Source organism: Amblyomma mixtum, chromosome 2, assembly GCF_055824585.1.
Source record: "Amblyomma mixtum isolate Tamu chromosome 2, ASM5582458v1, whole genome shotgun sequence".
In the NCBI taxonomy this organism is placed as follows: Eukaryota; Metazoa; Arthropoda; class Arachnida; order Ixodida; family Ixodidae; genus Amblyomma; species Amblyomma mixtum.
In genome coordinates, this window is record NC_143013.1 from 198588543 (window position 1) to 198611497 (window position 22955).

Genomic DNA, 22955 nt, shown 5'->3' on the forward strand with positions numbered 1-22955 from the left:
ATTGCAACTGTGATCCATACACCATACCTAGTAAGCACAACTTTACCATGCTCTGAAGTAATTTCACTGGACCAAACACGCTGCATTTCAGTTCAACCTCCCAAGAGAAAAGCAGACACTTGTTGAATGACATTTGCTGCAGCAGCTGTGCCTGAGTACTCCACCAAAAAAGCTCATGTGGAAGTTTTCGCAGTATGCACAGTGGCAGCCACGATAATAAATATGGATCATGCTTCGCCGACATGACTCCTTACCTGGAAAAAAATCACAATGTACTTTATACACAAGACAATCATTGCAAATTGCTCAACCCTTCAGTTATGTATTTGAGTATGATTTTTTAATGCTGTTCTATTACTGTTTTATTTTGTTCGTTTTTGAGTGATTTTTCCCCACTTATGGAATGCCCACATGGGGCTTTAAGCTAATAAACTGAAAAGAAAAAAAAAAATGCAGCTACTGCACTTCAGCAAAAAACTCAAGAAAATTATTTTTTTTTTTCAAACTTTTCTGAAGTTCAAACATCAAAGTGTGCTCACTGCTATTTTGGCTGTGCCTGTACAACTGTTAGATTGTACGCAGTCGTGCAACGTGTTTTCGCCGAGGACAACTAGTAAAGACAAGAGAGGACAGAAAAGGTGGAGAGATATCTTTAATCCAAGAGCACTTATTATGCGAAACTAGTTAAGTGGCAGTGAATCAGATTCCTTGGGAACCGGATAAAAAAACCACCATGGACATATTAAAAATTTAGTGGCAACAACAATATTAATAACCAAGGAAATAAAACTTCTCAAGCCCAACGTAGCCACGGCACCAATCGCACAACTCCAACAATCGCACAACTCGAAACTCAAGAAGGCACTTGGTGATAAAAGCATGCATGTGGCTACAAAGCAGAGTTGAAACTTCACTAACCACTACGAAGCACTGCCACTGTTTTCGGTGTGCATAATTTGGCTAAAAAATAGTACCACGCACCCACAAAATATGTACAGGGTGTAAAACCGTAAGACCGTAGCTGTCCAAAGTGACACTACAACTCACTGACAAGCGCTCTTGCAAAATAGTAAATCATTCATTTCTAATGCGTCATATCTTTGCAATAAGGACAAAGTTTCAAAACAACTAGAGTTCAACTTATGTACAACTCTCAGGCAGATTCACAGGACAAATAGAACAGCGCACAACAGCTCTACTCGGCGCCTGCTAATGCCTGGAATGCAACGAGCCAAGGCGGTGACCGGACTGAAAGTGTGCACCGGAATGAGGAGTACAAAATGTACAAAAAGAGAAGTACTTTTTGCTCAGAACAAGTGGTACCATTAGGCAGAGAGCCCTGGACCCACTGCAAATGGCTCGGAGACATGAGCTCCCACTTCCTCGCATTTGTACCTATATTGAGAGAGAATACCAGAGATTCTCCAATACAACATGGAACCGTAGCCATGGGGGGAGTTTCATTAATGTACAGGCGCTGCAACAAAAGCAACACCCATTCAGCATAATGTGTCATCGCAAGACACTGGCAGGCACATAACGCCAACACTGAGAACAGTCCACCTCCAAAACCTAAACACTAGCAGGCACTGGGTGAATCCACAAACACTCGCAGCATTCATGGAGGAACTTTTTTGCAGGCATCCTCGCATAAGTGGGGAGGAATGCAGCAACGCACCGAGAATCGGGCAGGCACAACACTGTCTCACAGCACTGCGCTTGCACCCTCAGGTAACTATGAGCTTTGTGACAGTGACCAGCCAGAGGAAAAGTCAACAACAGTGACAAGCTCCGGGCCTCGGAAGTGTGTGGCTGCAAGTCGCTAATGCCTCGCAAATTACTCACAAAGTGAACAGCTGATGCCAGTCGACAGGCACCGGAATACAATTCCAGCCAATCTCTCCATGTTCAAAAGCAGTCTTTGCAGCTCGGGCCAGCATTCGAACTTTCCGAATTTGAACAGTAAGTCTGCCTTTGAACAGCCACCGATCCAGTGTGCCTTCGAAAGGCACAGTGTTAATCTCCATACAAACTGCCACGGTTTCGTGCCTGGAGCACAAGCGAGGGTCCACTGCTGCGTCTCCCCGATTGACAGGTGCCACTACTCCGCGCGCTCCTCAGGGGCCCGGTGCATCCGCGGTAGAAGACTGATGCGAAGGTCCGCGCTCTTCCTGAACGAGCCCACTGAGGTCGTCCTGGGGCTGGCTCTCCTTCAGGCAGCCCTTGCGGAGCAGGAAGGGCCGCAGGATGACGTCGTTGTAGAGGAACATGCCCAGGATGAGCACCACGAAGCCGACGATCTGGGTCCAGTTGAAGCTCTGCCAGCGGACGGACAGGGAGAAGAGCCAGATGACCAGCGTGCGCACGCTGTCCAGGACCATGCGCGTGGTGGCACTCAACTCCTTGGTCACGCTGATGCCGGCAAAGTTGAAGAAGGATATGCTCAGCACCGTGCCTGCACACACGGAAACAACGCACATTAATACATGCACTGCTGCTGGCAGACATAAGAATGAGTCGGTCCGCAAGACATCACTATGATCCTTAGGCTGAAGCAACTGCTCTTGCAACAACTGCTGTTTATCACCAATAGATTTTTTTCAATTTGGTTGGTTTATGGTTAGTTTATGGGGTTTAACGTCCCAAAGCGACTAAGGCTATGAGAGACGCCGTAGTGGAGGGCTCCGGAAATTTCGACCACCTGGGGTTCTTTAACGTGCACTGACATCGCACAGTATACACGGGCCTCTAGAATTTCTCCCCCAAAGAAATTCAACCGCCGTGGCCGGGATCGAACCCAGGTCAGCAGCCGAGCACCATAGCTACTGAGCCACCGCAGCGGCTATTTTCAATTTCAATTCAATTTTTTTCAATTTGCCTCTCACCCCGTTCTGTATGGCCAAGGTGTGCAATCATATAGTTGGGGGACAAACAGCGCAAGAAGAGAATAATGGGCTTGTTGAAAAAGGGACCATATGAGCAGCTTCAACGTCTCAACTTCCAGTGCATCATCACAAAGACGAGTCAGCTAAGAAAACACAGCCAGGCTGAGAATTTTTTGACAGAAGCAGAAAAAAGCCTTTGAGAGAGTAGAACACCACAGTGCTGGTTTGGTTTGGTTTATGGGGTTTAACGTCCCAAAGCGACTAAGGCTATGAGAGACGCTGTAGTGGAGGGCTCCGGAAATTTCGACCACCTGGGGTTCTTTAACGTGCACTGACATCGCACAGTACACGGGCCTCTCGAATTTCTCCTCCAAAGAAATTCAACCGCCGCGGCCGGGATCGAACCCGCGTCTTTCAGGTCAGCAGCCGAGCACCATAACCACTGAGCCACCGCGGCGGCGCAGAACACCACAATGCAGCGAAGGCTCTCCTTCACTGAATGAGCACACACTCAGCACTGCAATGCTTGCATTGTTCAAAATGGATGTCTGCAAGTGGAACACCAGCAAACTTCACACATGACACCCATGCAGGCACTCTACGGAGCGTATGATTACCCTACGCCAGCTCCTCACTTCTCGCTCTTCTTTACACCCCATTCATGGCTGGGTAGCTAAGTGGATTCAAGTCTGGTCAACCTCCCTGGCTTTCCTTCCTCCGCTTCATAACTATTCACAAGCAGCAGCTTAAAACAAGAACCTGGCTCACCACTAGCGAAACTAGGAAGCAAATCAACAACTGCCAGAGTTTCCAAGCTTGCCCAGAACGATGCCAAAATGGGTGCTGCACTCCTTTCTTGCTTTCTCACTGGGGAAACCAAAAACTAAATCGCGCATGCAATGCTACCGTATAATGCGGAATATAGGTCGAGGAGGAATATAGGTTGACCCCCTTACCTTAAAGCAAAAAAGTCAACGTAAAAATTATGAGGCACAACACTTCGTTTTATTCACTGGTGCCACCAGACGCATCGCCTCCTCATTCGTCCGAGCTGTCAGAGCTCTCTCCGAAGACTGCTTCGCGCTGGCTGCGTCCCACAGCATGTCGTCCTCGGTACCGTCCAGCGAGTTGCTACATTTCTTGAATGCCCGCATACCTTGTCTTCGAGCTCAGGGCGCACTGCGCGGCGCCTGCGAAAGGACGCCTTCCGCACGTTTCAGGCAGACAGCTCGATTTTCTGCGCTCGCCAGTACCGGACGCTCTTCTCCGAGACGCCAAAGTGTCGCTGGGTGGACATGTTCCCACACTCTTCGGCGAATTCAATAACTTTTTTTTAAAACGCCGCGGTGAACTGACGTCGAGTACCGGTACTCATTTTGCGGGCTGTCACGAAATTAATGCGTTACAACGCCAAGAACGATTACCACCGTCAACGTTTGGCCGCGTCGGTCGACAAAGAGGAAGGAAAGAATTGTCAACATGAAAGAGATAACGATGCGGATGCGAAAATGTCCGCGGCTCGCACATGTTGCCAGACGACTATTCAGTTTGTGCCAAAGGCCGGTATATAAGTCGAGGGGTGACCTTTTGGTAATATTTTTTGGAAAAAACCTCGACCTATATTCCGCACTATACGGTACATCAAGTTTTTGGCTACAATGTGCTACGCCTGCGACAACCAATAACTGCAGTGCCGTTAACTTCAAAGAATCTCGCCTGCGCAAACACTACTGTGGAATACTGAACAGCCACTGCAAAGTCTGAAATGTCTCATCACTCATTTCTCATGGCCTCCAGGTGAAAATCGTAACTGGTCAAACTGGTTTAAGGAACAATTTCCCAGTTGATTGCAGTTGAATTCCAGTAGGCTTCAACTGGAACTCAGCTGGGAGCGAACTGGAAGCAACTGGAATCAACTGAGAAATTGTTCCTTAAACCAGTTTGACCAGTTACGATTTTTGCCTCCCCCTCACAGGGAAGAAAATGTTTGCACTAAGAACAAGCTCAGATGCACGCACGAAACCCAGACAAAGAAATTCCAATTCGTGTACGGAGCTGCATACTCGTAAGCGGCAGCTATGACTGGCACAGAGCAAAGGACCAGGAAAGGAACCGGCGCACTCACCAATGACACCGGCGCAGACCTGCCAGCTGTTGCCGATCTGGATGAAGCCATCAATGGCGTCCTCCAGCTGGCCACCAGGGTTCTGGAAGATGGTGTTGCCGGCCGGGATGAAGTACATGGGCACCAGCAGAAGGCCCAGCACACAGAAGCCAAAGAAGCCTGCAAGGAGCGCCACAGAGAACGGGTGTGTAAGCACCGTGTCCATAATATGCCTCGGCAAAAGGTAAACGAAACTGACACTATGAGGCTGCAAAACTGCACGAAAAGAGTTAGCCTTCACCTCTGGCTGGCATCACTAAGGTGGCCGTGAGAGAGAAGCGGAACAAGAGAATGCACGCAAGGCACACAGCTCCATGAATCAATGCACTGCGTACATGGGAGTTTTATAAGGTTTCCGAACTGTTTGCCTCACAAAAAGATTCAGCTGCACAAAGCTGGGAGCCCAGTGTATGCTGAAACCTTGATAACTCTATGTTGGAACTTAAAAACTATTGCGGGAGGCACTTAAAAACTCTCGTCCAAATACGAAATAATCAACTTGCACAGCAGTTCCTAAACAGTAGACCATTTCAAGCCAGAAGGCCAAATCAAAAAATTTCTTTTGTGCATGAGGTTGTCCTCGCACTGCGCTAACTCTCACCTTTGTGAAAAGCTTTGTGGCAGCCAGCTTGCTCAGTTGCATTAGTGCTCCGGACCAGAGATGGCCCCAACGGAAAAAAATTAGGCGGGATTTAGCTCTGGCTAAGCCTGGTCAGTTGAGTTAGCTGCGACGCTTTTTGAATCGTGCAGCGCGTTCTTCTGTCTCTTGAGCGCGTAGCGTAGTCTCTTTCTAGCTTTTTCCTGTCACCGTTGCTTCTCTTTACCGCCCTCCATAACGACAAGATTTCACCGAGGCGAAGTGCGCATATACTCCTGCAAAGCGCCACCTCCTCACCGTCTACCTCGGCGGACAGCACACATCTGGTGGGAGCGAGCGACTACGCGCACGGCATGGATGGATGGATAGGAGTGCCCCCTTTGAAACGGGGTGGTGGCAATTGCCACCATGCTCAGCTTTTCTTTCTTTACTATTTTTTTGTTTACTGTGTTGGCAATTCTCATTAAGATTCGCCATCATCTTTACCAACGGTTTCCTACAATTCTAACCTTATGCCACATCTCTGCTTTTCAGCCACCAATCCTCCAATCAGCAGCGGCGTGGCACCAACGCCACCTGGTGGAGCTCGGCTGAAACGGTTCCTAGGCAACGGCTGTTCCAAGGCCATTCGTGCCTACCGGCCACCGGCTACGCGACGAGGCGAAAACCTGGCATAGTGTCGCTAACGCAATGAAAGCGTTGTTCACAAGGGGGATGTTCCCACACTTTCAGACTGACTGGTGCCAACAGAAGCATGGGAATGCTTTTGCCCGTAACCGTGGAAACACCAGCAGCACCAAAAGCAGCATTCTACAATGATTCCTGAGCAGTGAACTTGTGTCTGGAAAAAGCTGCAACTCCTTACGAAAGGAACACAGCCAGGAAAGTGCTCCTGCGGTCGCAGTCTTTGCACAAGTGCTCAACGCGTGTTTCCATTGTTGCTTCGCAGCACGTCCTTAAAGACACGGCTGGCACTTGCCTTCCCAGCCGACAGCCTGCAGCGGAGCCACCTTGTACTTGGTGACAAACTTCTCCTCGATGACCATCTGCGAAGCAGTGATCACCTGGGCCAGGACGATCAACAGGTCACCTGGGAAGATCAGGGCGGACCCCAGCAGCATTTTACAAGGGGCACAGTCGCAAATACTGGCTGAGTGATCTTTATCTACAGCAATTCTCAGAAATGGTCACCATCTGGCCAGTGAAATGAAAACCGAAACAGCACAAGAGAACAAATGCAATCAAATTATTTACTGGGGCGTAGGTGAATTTCACATGCTGATCCATGCACACTAATGTATTACATGCTATTCCAAAGAAGAAAGCACGCACCAAAAATTTGTACTCCTTAATACAGCAACTGACCAATTTAGTGATCTCAAAGCCATTTGTAGCAAGCCTAACAAGTGTAGCGAAGTATTCTCCTTCGAAGATACACCTTAAAGTGACAAGTATTCACCTTATTTTAGCTCAAACTTCGACAGTGTCTTGCAACGCTGCCAGGGAATCACAGCATGTGCTTTACTACTCTGCTTAAATGGCTTGCCTTTAAGTAGCCCACTCAGACACGTGAGTAAGCTCCTTTACTGCCTCTCAGTATGCTGCTGTGTAGTCCTGCGCAGCTGCATGTGTGCGGATGGCAAGAACTGTCTGTAAGGCATCCCACACCTAGCAGGATCTCTTAGCAGTGTATGCTAGCATGTTGAATGCATGAAAAATGATGCTGTCTCATTTCTATCATCATACTTGTAAAGGTGCGCATTAGTGCAAAGCTAACCTCAGTCACTGCAGTTAAATGGATTTTAAGCAAATAAATTTTAAACATACTGGTCAGTTGTATTAAGCATGCTTCAAGTCAAACAAAAATGACTAAAGTCGAACTACACCATGTAACTACATGAGGCACTGAAGAAGAAAAAAACCTAAATAGCATTTAGGTTGCCTGCTATGGTGTCTACAGTGTCTAATGTTCTTGCTGTTTTCCCACCAAAACTCCAGTTGGAACTGGTTCCATTGCCATTACATGGTATGCATGAGTCATCACATTTTATAATGCTAAGTACCTTCCACTGGACGATAATATCATCGTCGTCACCATCATCATCATCAGCCTGACTACGCCCACTGCAGGGCAAAGGCCTCTCCCATGTCTCTCCAATCAACCCTGTCCTTCGCCAGCCGTGGCCACTGTATCCCCGCAAATTTCTTAATCTCATCCGCCCACCTAGTTTTCTGCCGTCCCCTGCTACGCTTGCCATCTCTTGGAAACCACTCCGTTTCCCTTAAGGACCAGCGGTTATCTTGCCTTCGCATTACATGCCCTGCCCAAGCCTACTTCCTCTTGATTTCAACTAGAATATCATTAACCCGCGTTTGTTCTCTCACCCACTAATTCAACCCACTAATCCACCTTAACTCACCCACTAATCCACTTTAATCCATCTTCTAGGGTAAGTCTCTGTCCAAAATTTTTTGCGCCCTTTGGAAAATTTCAGAGATGCCCCAGCTTCGAAATTTGGTAATGCCCTATGACTGGTCCACTGGTGGTCAGGTGGTGTTGATGTCACAACCCTTATAATGGTAATCACAGATCTCTGGGAGTCCTCATACCATTCATGGTGCAGTGGTTAAGCGATGCGCCACTGCCTGGCGATGGCAGGTGCTCCCAGCGGTGGTGCTTGTGAGAACCAGGTTGCTCTTCCCGAGCAACCTCTAGCAATCAATCATCAATTTAACTGCCACCTGCCATAGGTGGGCAGGTTGTGACAACGCCACAAGGAAACGTGGCTAGGGATTTTTCGTGGATTTTTCGCTCATGGCCAATGATGCTGACACCAGCGTTGTTAAACAAAACTAACAGACCAGGACAGAGCAGGCATGCAGTAGACTTGAGCCATGCTTCCAGCCCGGCACCCACCAGTGATGATGCTGTTGGGCCCCTTGGTGGCATGGCTGTCGGGGAAGAGGATGTCCGACAGGCCGACCACCACCAGTCCGCACATGACGGTGAAGATGCCAAGCCACTCGTACGTCCGCAGGCGCCGGCCCAGGAAGGCCACCGACAGCAGCCCCGTGAAGATGATCACCGCACCTGTGTGTGAGGGGGGTGGGGGGAAGGCATTACTTGCACTGCGAACTCATTGCATGAATTGCCATGAGCAATGTGCTAATCAAAGGCACCACTAGAGCTCTCATGCTTCCACGTTTGCCTCTAGTAACCACAAATCTTCAACAATGCATTCTTAAAATTAACCGGGACCTTTATTGTCATACGCTTTCAGTCACACGATGTGACCACAGCCATATGCTAAGCAAAGAATGCACGTGTGACATTAGGAAGAGAGTTGGCATAACCGAACATCCCTGTCACCAATGCATTGCTAGTAAATAGAGTTGTGCACGAGTGCCATTTCCATGTGGCTCACAAAAGCATGGCAGGTGCCACAGCACAAAGGCCAAGGCACCGAAGCTAACAACTCGTCAATTCCAAAGTTTTCTACATGAGCACAAGCAAGATGTTTTTGTACCTTATCTGTTTTTACCTAACGTATACCGCAACGCCAGCACCTGCAAAGCTGGCCCTGCTTGCAGTTGGCAGCAACAACTTCACCTTGCAACTGAACAAGAAGCGCTGAATGTAGTAAGTGAAATAAAACTAGGCTAATATTTCAGAGCCCTAGGAAGAGGCACGTTTGCGATCGGGTACCAAGGTACAGGAAGCAGTGAGGGAGTGCATCTATCCAGTCCAGGAAACGAATGAAGATTTTTACCATGAGAAATGCTACGACAAGAAGAAGGTACAGGAACTGCTTGCAGCTCAAGTAATGAACAACAGCTGACCAGCATCCTCCAAACGAAGCAGCATAACCAATGCATCTTGCCGAAAATTGCCCATCACTGTAACTAGCAGGCCAATGAAAAACACTTGAAAGGAGTGCACAGCAACCAAAGAAGATGTAAAGGTAACATTCCGGAACAGAAAAGAGTAACGTGCATTAGCGGACTCAACCAAACCTGGACGAAAAAACACTCACTGAAAACAGGTCTCACAATGAGCCCACTCCAGTTTACAAGTGTAATGCCAGGAAGGTAAGAACGCTTGCGAAACATGAAAAGTGGCAAGTTCGACCACGACGCAAACTAGACGTGTCCGAGTCAGATATTTCCCGACCACATCTAAATGTGACACGTAACAAACGTAGGCTGCTGAACAGCATCTTGCCCATTGCACAGTGAGGTCCCAAAGTGCTTTCCGGAGGTTTGGAGCATGCTTGGCCCCCTGGTGTCAATTTCATTACATCATAAGCCCTGTGATGAAGCCATAGGTGCTATCGTACCTCACTGCAATCCGCAACCAAGTGTGCAGACAATGCCAGCTTTTTGTTCTTTTTTTAAAACTCACGCTTGCTTTAATTTTTTTTTTTTAGCCCATGCTTGCTTTACTATGATAGTTTGTTCTACTAATTTACCTATGCTTGATAAGCAAAGTCCACTGATACGAGAAAAGGACTGATTAAATGTGTCTTTCACATGGCAAGTCTACATCATTGAAGGCTAGTCCCACTTTTACTAAGCAAGGCAAGTTCACTGGCTGTGACAATCTGTGAAAGCTATGATGAAGCATCACAGACACTCATTTATTGGCATCACAGACACTCATTTATTGGCATCACAGACACTCATTTATTGGCATCACAGACACTCATTTATTGGCATCACAGACACTCATTTATTGGCATCACAGATCCCTGTGTCTACTGTGATGAGTGCTTTATTCTCAATTGTAGAAAAAAAACTTGGCGCAATGGAAGAACTGAAAGGCACTCAGACTGTTCTGTCTCACAATATCTAAGACAATGACCGCATTCCAGACATTGTGCCGATCACAACACCGTGCCTATCTTACGACTGTGGCCTCTACCTGATAAGAGCCACGGGAGTGACCTACTCAATCTGCCAGCCTGCATATCCATGTGCCGACAGCACTACCGAAGACATTACCACTGCAGCATTGCTGATAGGGGCCCATTCTACGGCTCAAACAATGCCGGGTGAAAACGAGCTTGCCCTAGAATGCTTGCCAGGGTGGAAGAAACCGCCCGAGCCCTGCTTTCTCCCAGTTCTGTCACTTTTACCCATTTTGCCTCTGTGTCAGTGTGTCAGGTCACTTTACTTTTTGCCTGTACTCTGTGCGGTAAAAAGATAACAAAACTACTATCTATCCTCTATCTCTATCCTCTAAATGCACAAGCAGGCAATGCTACAGCAGCGCATTGCAGTCTAGTCGGATGCGACATAAGAAGGCACTGAAGCTCTGGCCACATTGAGGACTGCCGAACAGAATTCCTCTGTGACAAAAAGTAGACCGTCGTAAAAGATTTTCTTGTTACCAGAACAAGAAGTTAAGCACGAAACAAAATTACGAGCTCAAGAATTTCAATGCCTCTGGATTGTTTGATCAGTCAAGCTTTAAAAAAACTGATTCTGTTCATTGTGGTGCAATACAGGATGTTGTGGACCGCGGCCAGTATTACTAACTGCTGTTTTCTTAAGTTGTATCCTACTAATAGCCCTTTCCAAACTAACCTTCCATGAACATGAAACACTTTTTTCAGAATATTAAATGGATTAGGTTTGTGGATTACGTCCTGTTCAAAAAATGAAAAAGGTAGAACGGAGGTGGCCAATTGTGGCATGGATCTGAAATTCCTATGGTTTTGAACTGAAGCCTTCAACAGTGATATAACTGCATTCCACTAAGTTCAGGATCCATTCCGACTGCTTAGCACAAAGACACTCTTGTATTTCACCACAGCTAGGACTGAACCCACAACTTCCCCCGTAACATGCACCCACTGAAGCACGGGGATTTCTACGGAAAAGGCAACACAGATTCCTTTCTTTCCTCGGCGAGCTGCTCTGTTTGAAAAACACCTACGACTGCCAACCAGCAAGTGTGCCAAGCTAAGTTATAAATAATTTATACAGGCAAAATGGAGCGATGACTACAGCCATGTTGAGCTCAAAAGGAAAGGCATTAAACACGGTGCCCCTCAAATTAAGCTGCAAGGACCGGACGGAGCCGAGACGTTCATTGCAGCTCAATGCTCAGAGAAAACAAACTGTCCATCCACAATGGCCGTGAAAACTTCAACGCTCACTCAGCCACTCACTCAGTGGCTGAACAGTGGAAATGAAGTGTGGGAGGACACGACTCACCTCGCAGCATCTGGAAGCTGGAGGCGTAGGTGAGGTTGAGCCCGACGTACATGATGGAGGTGCCGACCAGGTCGCACATGGCAGGGGGCAGGAAGATCAAGGGGTTGAAGTCTCGGCTGCCGCTGACACTGGGTGGCAGCTCCACCGGCTCTCCTGCCTTGGCCTTGCGCGAGTAGTACCAGAAGACCAGCCGGAAGGCCAGCAGGCACGACAGCTCACCCAGGAACATGCCCACCGCCTGTATGTACGCCACAGGCCATCATCAGTGCTGTGTGGCTGCTCTACATAGCAGCAGAAAAACGATCACAATGCCACGCCCATATCCTTTGCAGACAAAGCACAAAGTGGAGAAAAACCGAACCCAGCAGCCCTGAGAACATCTGATGGTGAAAGCCCACACCACTTCCACCCAAATATTGATGCTTCAGCTACTAGACCCACCCCAGCAGTTTCATAAGCATCTGTTTGACAGAAGCATAGGCTGTTATGCTCCTAAAATTGTTCACATTATTGCACCTAAAGCTATACGGGCTCTGGATTTGTTTTGTCAACTGCCCTTAAACTGAGACACCAACTGCAGATGCTGAAGCACCTGCATTCTAATATGTGGTGCCATTTTTTTCTCTTTTCTTCACCTGTGTTCCAAAATGATGATGCATACATGGTGCATACATGTATGTGTGGATATCACTGAAATTGTATTTTTCTTTGTCTTTCTCATACTACCGTTGATGCCATTATGCGAAGAGGAAGTCTGAAACTCTTGAAACAGTTTGCGCAGCTTTCTCTGGCATTTTCCTCACGACGACTGGTTTCCTAGAACACAAAAGTCTGCACCTTTGAAGAACTTTCGGTTCAGGGCATTGCCAAATCCCATGAAATAAAAACCGAGTGGCATTGCATGAAGAGTTTGGTTTTGGTTTTGGTTTAAACCAACCAAAACCAACCAGAACACAAAAGTCTGCACCTTTGAAGAACTTTCGGTTCGGGGCAATGCCAAATCCCATGAAATAAAAACCGAGTGGCACTGCATGAAGAGTTCGGTTCGCCACTATTCCGAACAGATGCTTATTGTAGCTGGCTTCAAGTCCTTCCTATCTCCACTTGCTCAGAAGTATGCAATACTGCACTGTAGAATGACACACCTGTCATCAAGCATCACAGTTCGAAACACCCACTGCTCCGAAAACCAAACCTTTCATCCCTTTCTGATGTGAAGCAGCGACAACTGCCAATGGATACAACGACCCAAAACTGGAGGAGGTCTCTGCACCATCGCCGCAGAAATGCTGCTTAATTTCCCCATTTATAAATTGGGTTTACTGCTGCTGCTTGCCACACGCAACATACAAACAGCACTGAATGCAGGATAATATAAGGATAATGCAATATAAGGATAATGAAATAGAATAATATAAGGACCAAATGCAAGCTAGAGGCCAAATAATGGAACAATAAGAGTGTCCAGCGCCGAGGTCAGAAACATTTTGTGCTGTGCACCTCAAAAACCTAAGACTTCTCGCATATTTGAACGCCGACGTATTGTTTATTCAGAAATTCCAGACGATGTAAATGTAGCAAGCAACAGGGGCTCGATATCATAAACAACATGTTCTATTCTGCATACGATACTTTCTGCCGCTTCTCTTTCCTGTATAAAAGGCAAACAAAGTGTGGCAACATTGGACATGTACACACTTGTTACAAGTGCAATTGCAACTCAAACAACCAAACACGGTGTGGTATGGGAGGCGTAACATCCAAAAGTTGCATATAGCTATGAAATATGCCATAGTGAAGGGTTTGGATTAATTTTGACCACCTAAACACACACTCACATCATACAAAGCATGGGCATTGTTGCATATCACCTTCATCAAAGTGTGGCTGCCACGACTGAGATCCGATCCCATGTGTTTGGCCACAGCATGCGAACGCTACAGCCACTAATCCATCAGAGCCATTAATCCACCACTAATCCTACAGGTAAACCAAATAGACAGATATTGTAAATGGGTGCAATCAATATTGGGCAACTTGGAAGATGTTCACCATGTTGCACAGCACCAGAGTTTGGGACAAGTTCGGAGAATCTTAACACGCTAAAAATAACGTGGTTTGAGTGACCAGGGGAAAAGCAAATTCTGACACTTGTGTTTGCACATTCTTCTCTCTTTCTCCCTATGGCCTCATTATTCTTAACCTGAAGGCATTACTATAATTACCAGCTTAAGACTTTGGCACTTGTTTTTCTCAGACATCCTGCATTGCTTAGAAGAGCGGAAAGACGGGCAAGTTGGTTGAAATGCATAGCTGAAAAAAGCGCGAAAGGGAACACACGGTCGAAAAGAAAGAATTACAAGGAAAGGCACTGCTCATGTTTATCTTTTAATGCACAGCCTTTTGCAATGTTGCAGTACAGACGCGGTAAGCTCAAAGTTCCCTGCATCAGCGGCAAACCTGTCAGTAGAACAGTGTTTGTCTTATCCCCTTCTGTATGTGCGCTGCAGCATTATGGAGAGATAAATGCAAGAAAGAGTAAAATGCGCTTTGTCAGCAATGCTGATAAAAAGTGCAGGCTTGAATGCAACAGTGAACACAGTGTTGCTCTGCTAAAACAAGCAGTTTCTCTGCTACATAAGCAAGAAAGTTGCTTGAGTCACGGATGGGGTATTGTATTTGGGTTATGGGGGTTTAACATCCCAAAGCGACTCAGGCTATGTATGAAGGACACCGTAATAAAGGGGTTTGAAAATTTAGACCACCTGGGGTTCTTTAACGTGCACCGATATCGCACAGTACACGGGACTAGCATTTCGCCTCCAGATGGTGACGAGGTGAAGCTTCCCGGTCTGCAAAGGCTTGTTATAAGTTAACGGAGCAATACTTTAGAATGCAGAACTGTCATAATACTACAGCACCACCATCTCACTATGACTCTGACTTTTGTACTTCGTAAATTTTGCCCTTCGACTGAGTGCAACTCCAACTGCCAACTAGCTACAGTGTGCATTTCAGGGATAGTGACCTTTTGCAGTCAGAACTGAACTTAAAAAACTGAGCTCTGTACACTGTTTCTCATCAGCCTTTTTCGGAATGAGCTCAAAAAGTCCAACACCTACTTCCAGCGGACTGTCTCACTGTACACCCAGTTATTTTAATTTCTGCATATTTTTCAGGGACTGTGTGTATGCAGGCTCCTTTTTTTGCAGGCATGTTAGACAGGAAGGGACAGAAGCCCAAACACGAGAGTTCCTCAGCATCTTCTGAGAGCCGCTTTGGTTCCCAGAGGTTAAGACTATCCAGAAGCATCTACCCTGGATGTGGGAGAAGCAGATTATCAGCTTCCAGTGATGATGCTGGGCACCCACTGGGTTTTTAATGGGCGCAAGCATCCCTCCTGGCCTGGTACTCAGCTCCCTCTCAAGTGAGGTGCTTGAAGAATAAGCGCCAAACCCCAGCTTGAGCAGGCCAAATGCGTTTGCCATACCGCTGTTTGCCCAAGCTGCCCTTGAGTCATTAAAAATAGTGAGGACACGTTTTGCAACTAAAGTGGTGAGAGGACACTATGCCGTGACGACTTCCGGTGGATGTGACGTCGCACCGTTCCAGTGGCTATATCGATACCCAAGTTATACATCTTTCAGGGATCTTAAAGGTGCACTGAAGAGGAATCTGAACTCGCCTTTTTGCCACAGGAGCTCAACCTACACTTTCCGAGCATTCTTAGAAACTTCGACTTATTGCCCTGTATGGCCGATTTCTCTAATTAAATCAAATTATTGTCCGGCTCCCGCCTTTATTTTTGAATTCTCCCTCGTACGGTGGGCGGAGTCGACCAACGCATGGAGTGCCTTTCAGCCAGCTCCGTGGAGGCTTTGCTTTCGCTTCATTTTCTTTTTAGGTTTCCGCGAATAGTTTCATTTGCAGGTAATATAACCGCAAAATAAGCCCGCAGAAATAAAAATATGCGCGGACTATTTGCTTCTACGGACTACTACGTATTACTCCGCCGATGGCAGAGCGGCAAGCCGCCATGGGACTGGGTGAAAGGCACTCCGCGCGTTGGTAGACTCTGGCCACCGTACGAGGGAGAATTAAAAAAAAAGGCGGGAGCCGGACATTAATTCGGTTTAATTAGGGAAATCGGCCACACAGGTCAACCTTTAAGAGTTAATTACGCTTAATTACACATTTTCCCATCTAATTTGACACATATCCGACGTTTTTCAGACCATTCTGTGACAATTTTCACTGTGCCATGATGACTTCCAGTGGATGTGACGTCACACCATTCCCGTGGCTATATCAACGTCCGCGCTTTTCCACGCAATTTCGACATTTTTGCCTACGATTAACTAATTAATATAGAGTAAAATTTGGCTTCCAAGTTCATTTTTCTCTCCTCTATCTGAAGCAATCATCGGTTTTCTTCTGTCTCTTTCAGTTCCAAAATTCAATGCATGGGACACGCTTTGTTAACGGACAACAGTATGAGCCATTAAAGGCTTTCACCTTAAGATCCAATCGTCATCATGGGTTGGATATCATAATGAGAGCAACACTAGAGGCCAAGTGCCACGACAGTGGCTCACGATTAAACAATCATTCCTCTTAGTCGTCATAGCCAGAAAGAATGAGCAATACAGCAGTAACGTCCCATGACCTAACTTATTGGCACTCTGGAAATCAAGCACCGATTGTGCACGCAGGGATACAGTGCTCCCAGAGAGGCTACAAGAGGAGAACAAAAGGGCTTATCACACTCCAACCGGCTACGTTGACAGATGCACCAGCGCAGATACGAAGAAATGAACACTGCTCGCCGATTACAGTCAGAAGGCCTACAAATAATCGTCAAAGAAAAATACTGCTTCCTGTTGAGACAGACCTGGGCCCGTATTCTGGAAGTTTCCACCAAGAGGACGCGGCTGCTTTGATCTGCGCTAAGCGGATGGAGCCTTAAATGCAAACGCACCAGGTGTGTGAAGACAGTTGAGTGATCTTTACTGTGACATCATCGCGGCTGAAACTGCTGGATGTTGCAGAACTTGTGCCGTGTTTTATTTGCAATTTATATTAAAGCATTCCAAAGCAAGCACAGGCAGCCGAGTGATTTCAATGCGGTGGGAGCTTCTAGACAGATAATGTGATCCGAAATGGTGACGGCAGTTTTTGCCGCTTTCTCAAGCAACAGTGTGGCCAAACAGGAGAAGCTGTACTCACTCGGACGTGTCCATTTAGCGGACATTTTAAGAATACAGATATATGCCTAAACACGAAGCTTCCTTTTTGGTGCCTATATGCTCTGCAAAACCTGCGACATTCAACAGAATAGAGCACCAAATAGTACATGGAGGAACAGAGGGGACTTGAATGGCGATACAATCAAGACTCTGGAGATGGTCTTCCGCTTGGAGGCATCTACACAAACAAGGCTTGGCAGATTGTTTTTTCTGACACCACTGCCTGCTTTTGATCAAGTATCAACCTCAAGGTACCTTTGAAGTCAGGTGTTAGCTCAATTACAGAGCAGTACACGATGGACACCTTGGAGAAAATCGCTCAACACCTTTTAGCTGCACAGAGTCACTGGTGCAAACTGGCTTCTGTTCGAAGCTGGCCACAAAATGAAAATGTATTAAAAATAATCTGAAGACACCTTGACAATGAGATACTCAAGACTGGACTTTGCTATGAAGCTGTTTTTATTTCGGTCTCCACAGCATTAAGGAAGACCTTGCTGTCTACGGTAGACAAAGTGGCTCTATACAAGCAGTGTAAGGTGGGGCTTCTCACCCCATTTTGTGGGTTACTCATACCCTCATTCCCACTTGTAGCCCTATGACCTGGAACAGAGCTATTACTTCATCTAATGGATCCTCTTGTTCCCCATTCCTCAACCACGGCCACAGGCCTTCCTCTGCCTTAATAAAAGTTTATTCATTCATTCGTTTCCCTCTTCGGAGCAAAATTGGCAGCCAAACTTCAAGGCAATGCCACAAATGAGAGCAGAACTTGGCGTGTTGCTATTAAAGGTTTAAGCAAGTCCGGACACTCCCACGTGAACGCCGTCACGAGGTGCACCCTAGACGTGCTTTGACATAACTTGCATCACTAATCCCAGATGAGGGCCCTCTAATGGCTGGCTTAAGTATTCTGGCACAAGTGGCTGCAATCAAGATTTACGACCCTGTGTTGTGCTTCCGCTTGTGTGCCTCCAGCTGCTATAGAGGCATCATTCAGGAAGTCTGTCTGTGCACCTGTGATTGACTCGGTAGAAAGCACAGCCTTTTCCAAAACACTTATGACCCCATCTATGAGCGTTAAATGCTGCTGGGTGGCACTAATTAGAAAGTATGAAATGAACATTCCTGCTCGCATTCCTAGGAGATACTTGCTAGAGCCGCACACCGAACAAGAAAAGGCAACAGTGCAGAACCTTGTTCAAAAAGCTGTGCCCAAGCATTTCCAGGCAAGGGCATTCGAAAGCAGCAGGTTTATTACATAGTACAGAGTTTATCACACCTGTCTAGAGCGCTCCAGCGGTGCCATCCGGTGGAAATAAAGCGAAATTCTAAAGAAGGCATTGCCTTTCGCTGATAATACTTGCGCTGGGGAGAAGCCTAATAGACATGTGCACCACACAGGCACTGGCGCCTTACCCCCAGCAAAGCAGCTGCGATAAGATTTAATTTGCTCCCCAGCACACCGGTCGAGCGCTTTAGACAAGTGTGATCGGCTCTGAACTCTTATGACAGATCAGAGAAAATAACACATGCCATCATTTCCGAAGGAATAGATAGAACCAGCAGGCATGCTAATCCCAAATTCTGGCCAACTGTACGACACTGTCATGACTACAGTGAATTCACATAATTACCAAACACACACCCTGCTCCGCGAGTTAATAGGGCGCAGAAGAATTGCAGCTGTTCTAATTCAAGCTGGAAACGGTAACTAACGCTCAAGGGCAGCTTTTCAGTACTCGAAAATTTTGCTAAGCAGCTGTGATTCACAACCTAAACAAAAGTTCGCACAGAAGGCGGATATATATACCACAAGCTAACGTCCCCACTAGTGCTTTCGTAACGCTCGCCACTTTGTACTGGATATTCTCTTAACTGGTCTTCGTTAGGCAAGAAACCTTCAGGAAACTGAAGAAATGCGCGACTTATTTAGACGCACTGAGGCCAGCCCGGCCTACCGGCAGTTTCCGAGATATGGCCTTCTTAATTACCCTTATCGTACTATAAACGATTAAGCGCGCACGCCCCCGCGACAGCGCGTGCTTTAACTAAACTGTACGAGTACCAACTACGAATGGTGATTCACACGCGTTTGTGCTCTAACGCGCCGAAAGTTGCGCACGGTTGAAAGCAGCCCCAAAGCACGCGGAAACAAGACGGCCCATCATTCATAGAGTTGTGTCACGAACGCACGTGACGATTTCTCGCGTTGAGTCACCGCGCCGCCGGGGCTGAGCCATCGGCCGAACATGTGCCTTGAGTTTGAGGTCGGTGCGAATGCTCTCACCAAAGTTTAGCCAATAAAGCAGAGGAGGGGTCCGGAGCTGCGAGGAGAATTAACGCCAACGAGGAATTTGCCCGCTTTTGTAGTCCAATGTCCAAGCCAGCGCGACTGATCAAGTGTCACAGCAACACATCACGAGGACGCGCTTTTCACAAGCAAAACAACTTACCTGCAGGAATGGATGGTCGAAAAGCCTCAGCTTGCCGTCCCGACCGATCGAATAGGAGTTGTCCGCCCATCTGAAATCAAATGCGAACGAAATTAGGTTTCCTGAACCCTGGAGTTTAGTGTTTCACGCTACGCGTGTAAAATCGCAAACACACTCAGAAGCCACCCATGCGCTGACAGGTTTTAATGAAAACGATACTTTGACGATAAACAGATTGTTTCGGGAAGCCCACCGTACGCTGGCTGAGAAACGAAAGTTGGTGTCAGCCCAGACTTACTTTGTTGCCAGCGTGTTGATGGAGCCCGTGAATACGAGCATGAGTGCGAGGAACACTTGGTACTTGGTCCAGGCCATTGTTGAGGAGTACTAGCAGCGATGCGACGCAGCTGGAACCGACTTGCGCGACGCGCCGCAGGCCGTGGTCGGAAGGTGCTATCCGTCAGCGGCGAAAGGGAATGCGGCGTGCTTGGTCGGCAGCAGATCTGACAAGGCGTCGGAATACGCCCCCCGTCACGAGGCCGGCGGCCCTATCAGCCACTCAACTTGCCGATTGCGAACTTTATCGCCCGAAGAAAGGGCCGCGCGAAATCGCTACGAGAAGATTATCGACACTGTCTGTCACTGAGGCGCTGCGGCACACAGCTGACTCGACGGCGCGGGTTGACTCGCGAGGCTGTGTACTGCTGACACGGGGCAATGCAACGCTCAATCCAACGACGCAACGACGTTGGCTCAACAGGCGGAGGGAAAGGGAGCCCTCGGCGATCCCCCGGCAGCACAGCAGCCTTGCACCCGCGCGAACCGCTTTGCAATTTTCTTATTCTACGGCCGCGTCATCTCATGCGCAGAAATAAACCACAACACGCACGCACAAAAGTGTATTTCTTATACGATAGGTGACGCCTGCGTAGGCTTTTTTGCGCTACTGGCGCGAGTTTCAAATGTTTTGCTCCTGTGTCGCTGGCAATCTTCATCTCACCATGTCGACAGTAGTCAACAAATTCAATATATTTTTTTCCTGTTAGGTCTCAGCCTTAACTGCAGCTGCAACGAAACGAACTGGAGCTCAGGAAAATTGAAAAAAAAAAGAAAAGAGCATAAGGCTCTTTGGTTTTGTGTGACCTGTAGATTTTGTGTGCACATGTAGATTTTGGATGCGCGCAATGAATGCGCATTATTTATAGCTCAGACTCCCAGTTGTGGTTACGTGATCAATGCATATGTGCTCAGATGTTTCTCAGATTTATCCTTCGTTCCACAACATATACATATTCAGACATGCGCACATACACATATGTAGTTGGTAAGTACGAGGTATGCCTGCACGTTGTAGGCAAATAAGTTTTGTTTGTCTTTTTCGTCGGGAGCCATATAATCTGGCGTCCGAAAACTGGCCCCACTGGAGAGTTGCACACGGGTGTACAAGGGGAAAAAAAAGAGTTTGTATTCTATCTCCGAAAACAGCTGGGGACGAAGATGGCTGAGTTTATGAAAAAAAAAAGGAAGTCAAAACTATCTATGGGCAATACGTTCAAGGAATGTTCTTAAATAAAGGAGTTCTCGTATGTGTTTTTGACCGCTGCATGCTCAGCTGCAGCTGATTATAAATCTTAGAGCAAACTAGTTAATTTAATGAATTCATGCTATCCTGTCTTTTGACGTACACTCGCCGTCAAGGGTAAATGGAAGGCGACTTTGTCAAAAAATTTTTTATTTCTTTAAATCCAGCATAATGGTCAATGTTTAATGGTGCACAGAGCAATTCGCACAATCACAATTAGGCTGCACATTATGTATTCAAGGATGCGTGAATTGGGGGGGGGGGGGGGGGCAATGGTCTAATTTTTCCGTTAATGTTGCCTTCCATTTACTTAATTCTTATGGCACCTGTACATTGCATTGGCCACCGTTACAAGTGACTCATTTTTAGGGTTTGCGAGTTGCACTGCATGTTTTATTTCGACAGTCTGATCGATATATGCGGCCTACCGCGGGCGTTTCCCCTGATATCTACAGTTTTTGCGCGCACTGGAGAGGCTGCTTAAATTTGCTTGCAAGCTTCTCGAAAGCGCTTGTATTTTGCCGCAATGTAGGATGGTGATGAAAACGTTTATTAAAGAAAAATTTGTTGGGGCCACAGAGCGCCGAGGGTAACTGTGTGTCCGATATTACTTACGGTGGGCTACACTGTTCGCAATAAAACGGGAGACCAGCAGTATATATAGTTCCAAAATTAGTTCGCACGTCTTACTGTATCATGATGCGCTACACTGCTAACAATGCTGTGGCGAAAAAAACGCTCTTGTAACCCCAAAAGTCTAGCTTTGAAAATTGCAAAACAAATACGTGGAATACAACTCCGAACAACAGCCAGTTGTGCATGCACGCTCGGTGCGAACTCGGCCAGAAGGCACACAATGAAAATCTTTTTTTTTCTTTATTGCATTTTCACAACGGGTACAAAGAAGTAAAAATTGTCAGCAACACTTGCACTGACACGGCAGGTTAAAATTTTTTCAGTTCAACCAAGTCATACAACACATTTAACCAATTAAGTTGGCTGATCAGGCAGTGCCTGATACACTTCCCTCAGACGTATGACACCTTCAATGAAATGCTCGCGTGGAGATCTCACAACTACTTCTGCATTGTTGAATTGTGTCCTTGTTTTCCATAAACTATGGAGGCCAAGGAGCATAATAGTGTCATACGGGATGTCCTGTTTTCCTACCGGTAGCCATGCGGGTGTAGCCGTAAATCTTTCTTTAAGGTTCTTTGAAGCACATCCCAGAAAAAAAAACGCATCCCAACAATCTAAAAACACGTGATAGATCACACATGCATACCTGAATTATAGTTTGGTGATGGCACAAAAAGAAGCTCCGCGGGCTAATTGACCGTGACCCCCGCCACTGTCACGGCCACACCCATTTTTTTTTTATGACTGCTGCTGATGCTGCTGCGGTGAGCCAGCGGAACAGTGCGAGAGTTGGGCCGTTCTGTGGGTAGAACTGCAGGACGGTGTGTGTACATCACCGTGGCGCTGAGGGAGGTTTTTCCCTGCGGAGGGGCTTTTCTTTCTCCTCGCGTAGAGTAAAAGGCCGTTGCGCTAGGGCGTGCGTGCGCCCAGTGCCAGCGTTGGGCATTTTGCTCGCGTTCGAACCGCTTTGGCCGAGTGGTGCCTACCACCTTTAGCAGGCTGCGAGGTTGTTCGAAACTGGGTTTGGCCCGCAAGGGGCACAGCGGGGTTTACGGAGCTTCTCCCAAGCGTACACACCCCTAAAGGAAGCCGAGCGCCAGGCCGGGGGACGCTTGTACCCATTTTACCGGTGGGTGTCCGGCGGTGGGTTTCGAACCAACCACCTCCCGCAGCCGAGACGGGCGCTC

General features: G+C 47.2%; 1 protein-coding gene across 1 annotated transcript; it reads right to left on the minus strand.

Moving 5' to 3' along the window:
- Positions 1–634: 634 nt before the first annotated feature.
- Positions 635–20372, minus strand: LOC149362170 (solute carrier family 35 member F6-like). The gene is made up of 7 exons (XM_089572933.1): positions 19846–20372; positions 19569–19638; positions 11867–12104; positions 8565–8738; positions 6627–6737; positions 5011–5169; positions 635–2455 (listed from the first exon to the last, which is right to left on the minus strand). The coding sequence occupies exons 1-7, from the start codon at positions 19920–19922 to the stop codon at positions 2118–2120; spliced, it is 1167 nt and encodes a 388-aa protein (XP_089429059.1). The 5' UTR covers positions 19923–20372; the 3' UTR covers positions 635–2117.
- Positions 20373–22955: the final 2583 nt, after the last annotated feature.

What these genes read in the sequence shown, in the direction of transcription:
- LOC149362170 (XM_089572933.1), bottom strand. Translation starts at nt 19,922, where the DNA reads ATGGCCTGGACCAAGTACCAAGTGTTCCTCGCACTCATGCTCGTATTC. An exon ending in CAGCTTCCAGATGCTGCGAG is followed by an intron (nt 8,739 to 11,866) that starts GTGAGTCGTGTC and finishes CCTCACACACAG; the next exon opens with GTGCGGTGATCATCTTCACG. An exon ending in GCAGGCTGTCGGCTGGGAAG is followed by an intron (nt 5,170 to 6,626) that starts GCAAGTGCCAGC and finishes CGCTCCTTGCAG; the next exon opens with GCTTCTTTGGCTTCTGTGTG.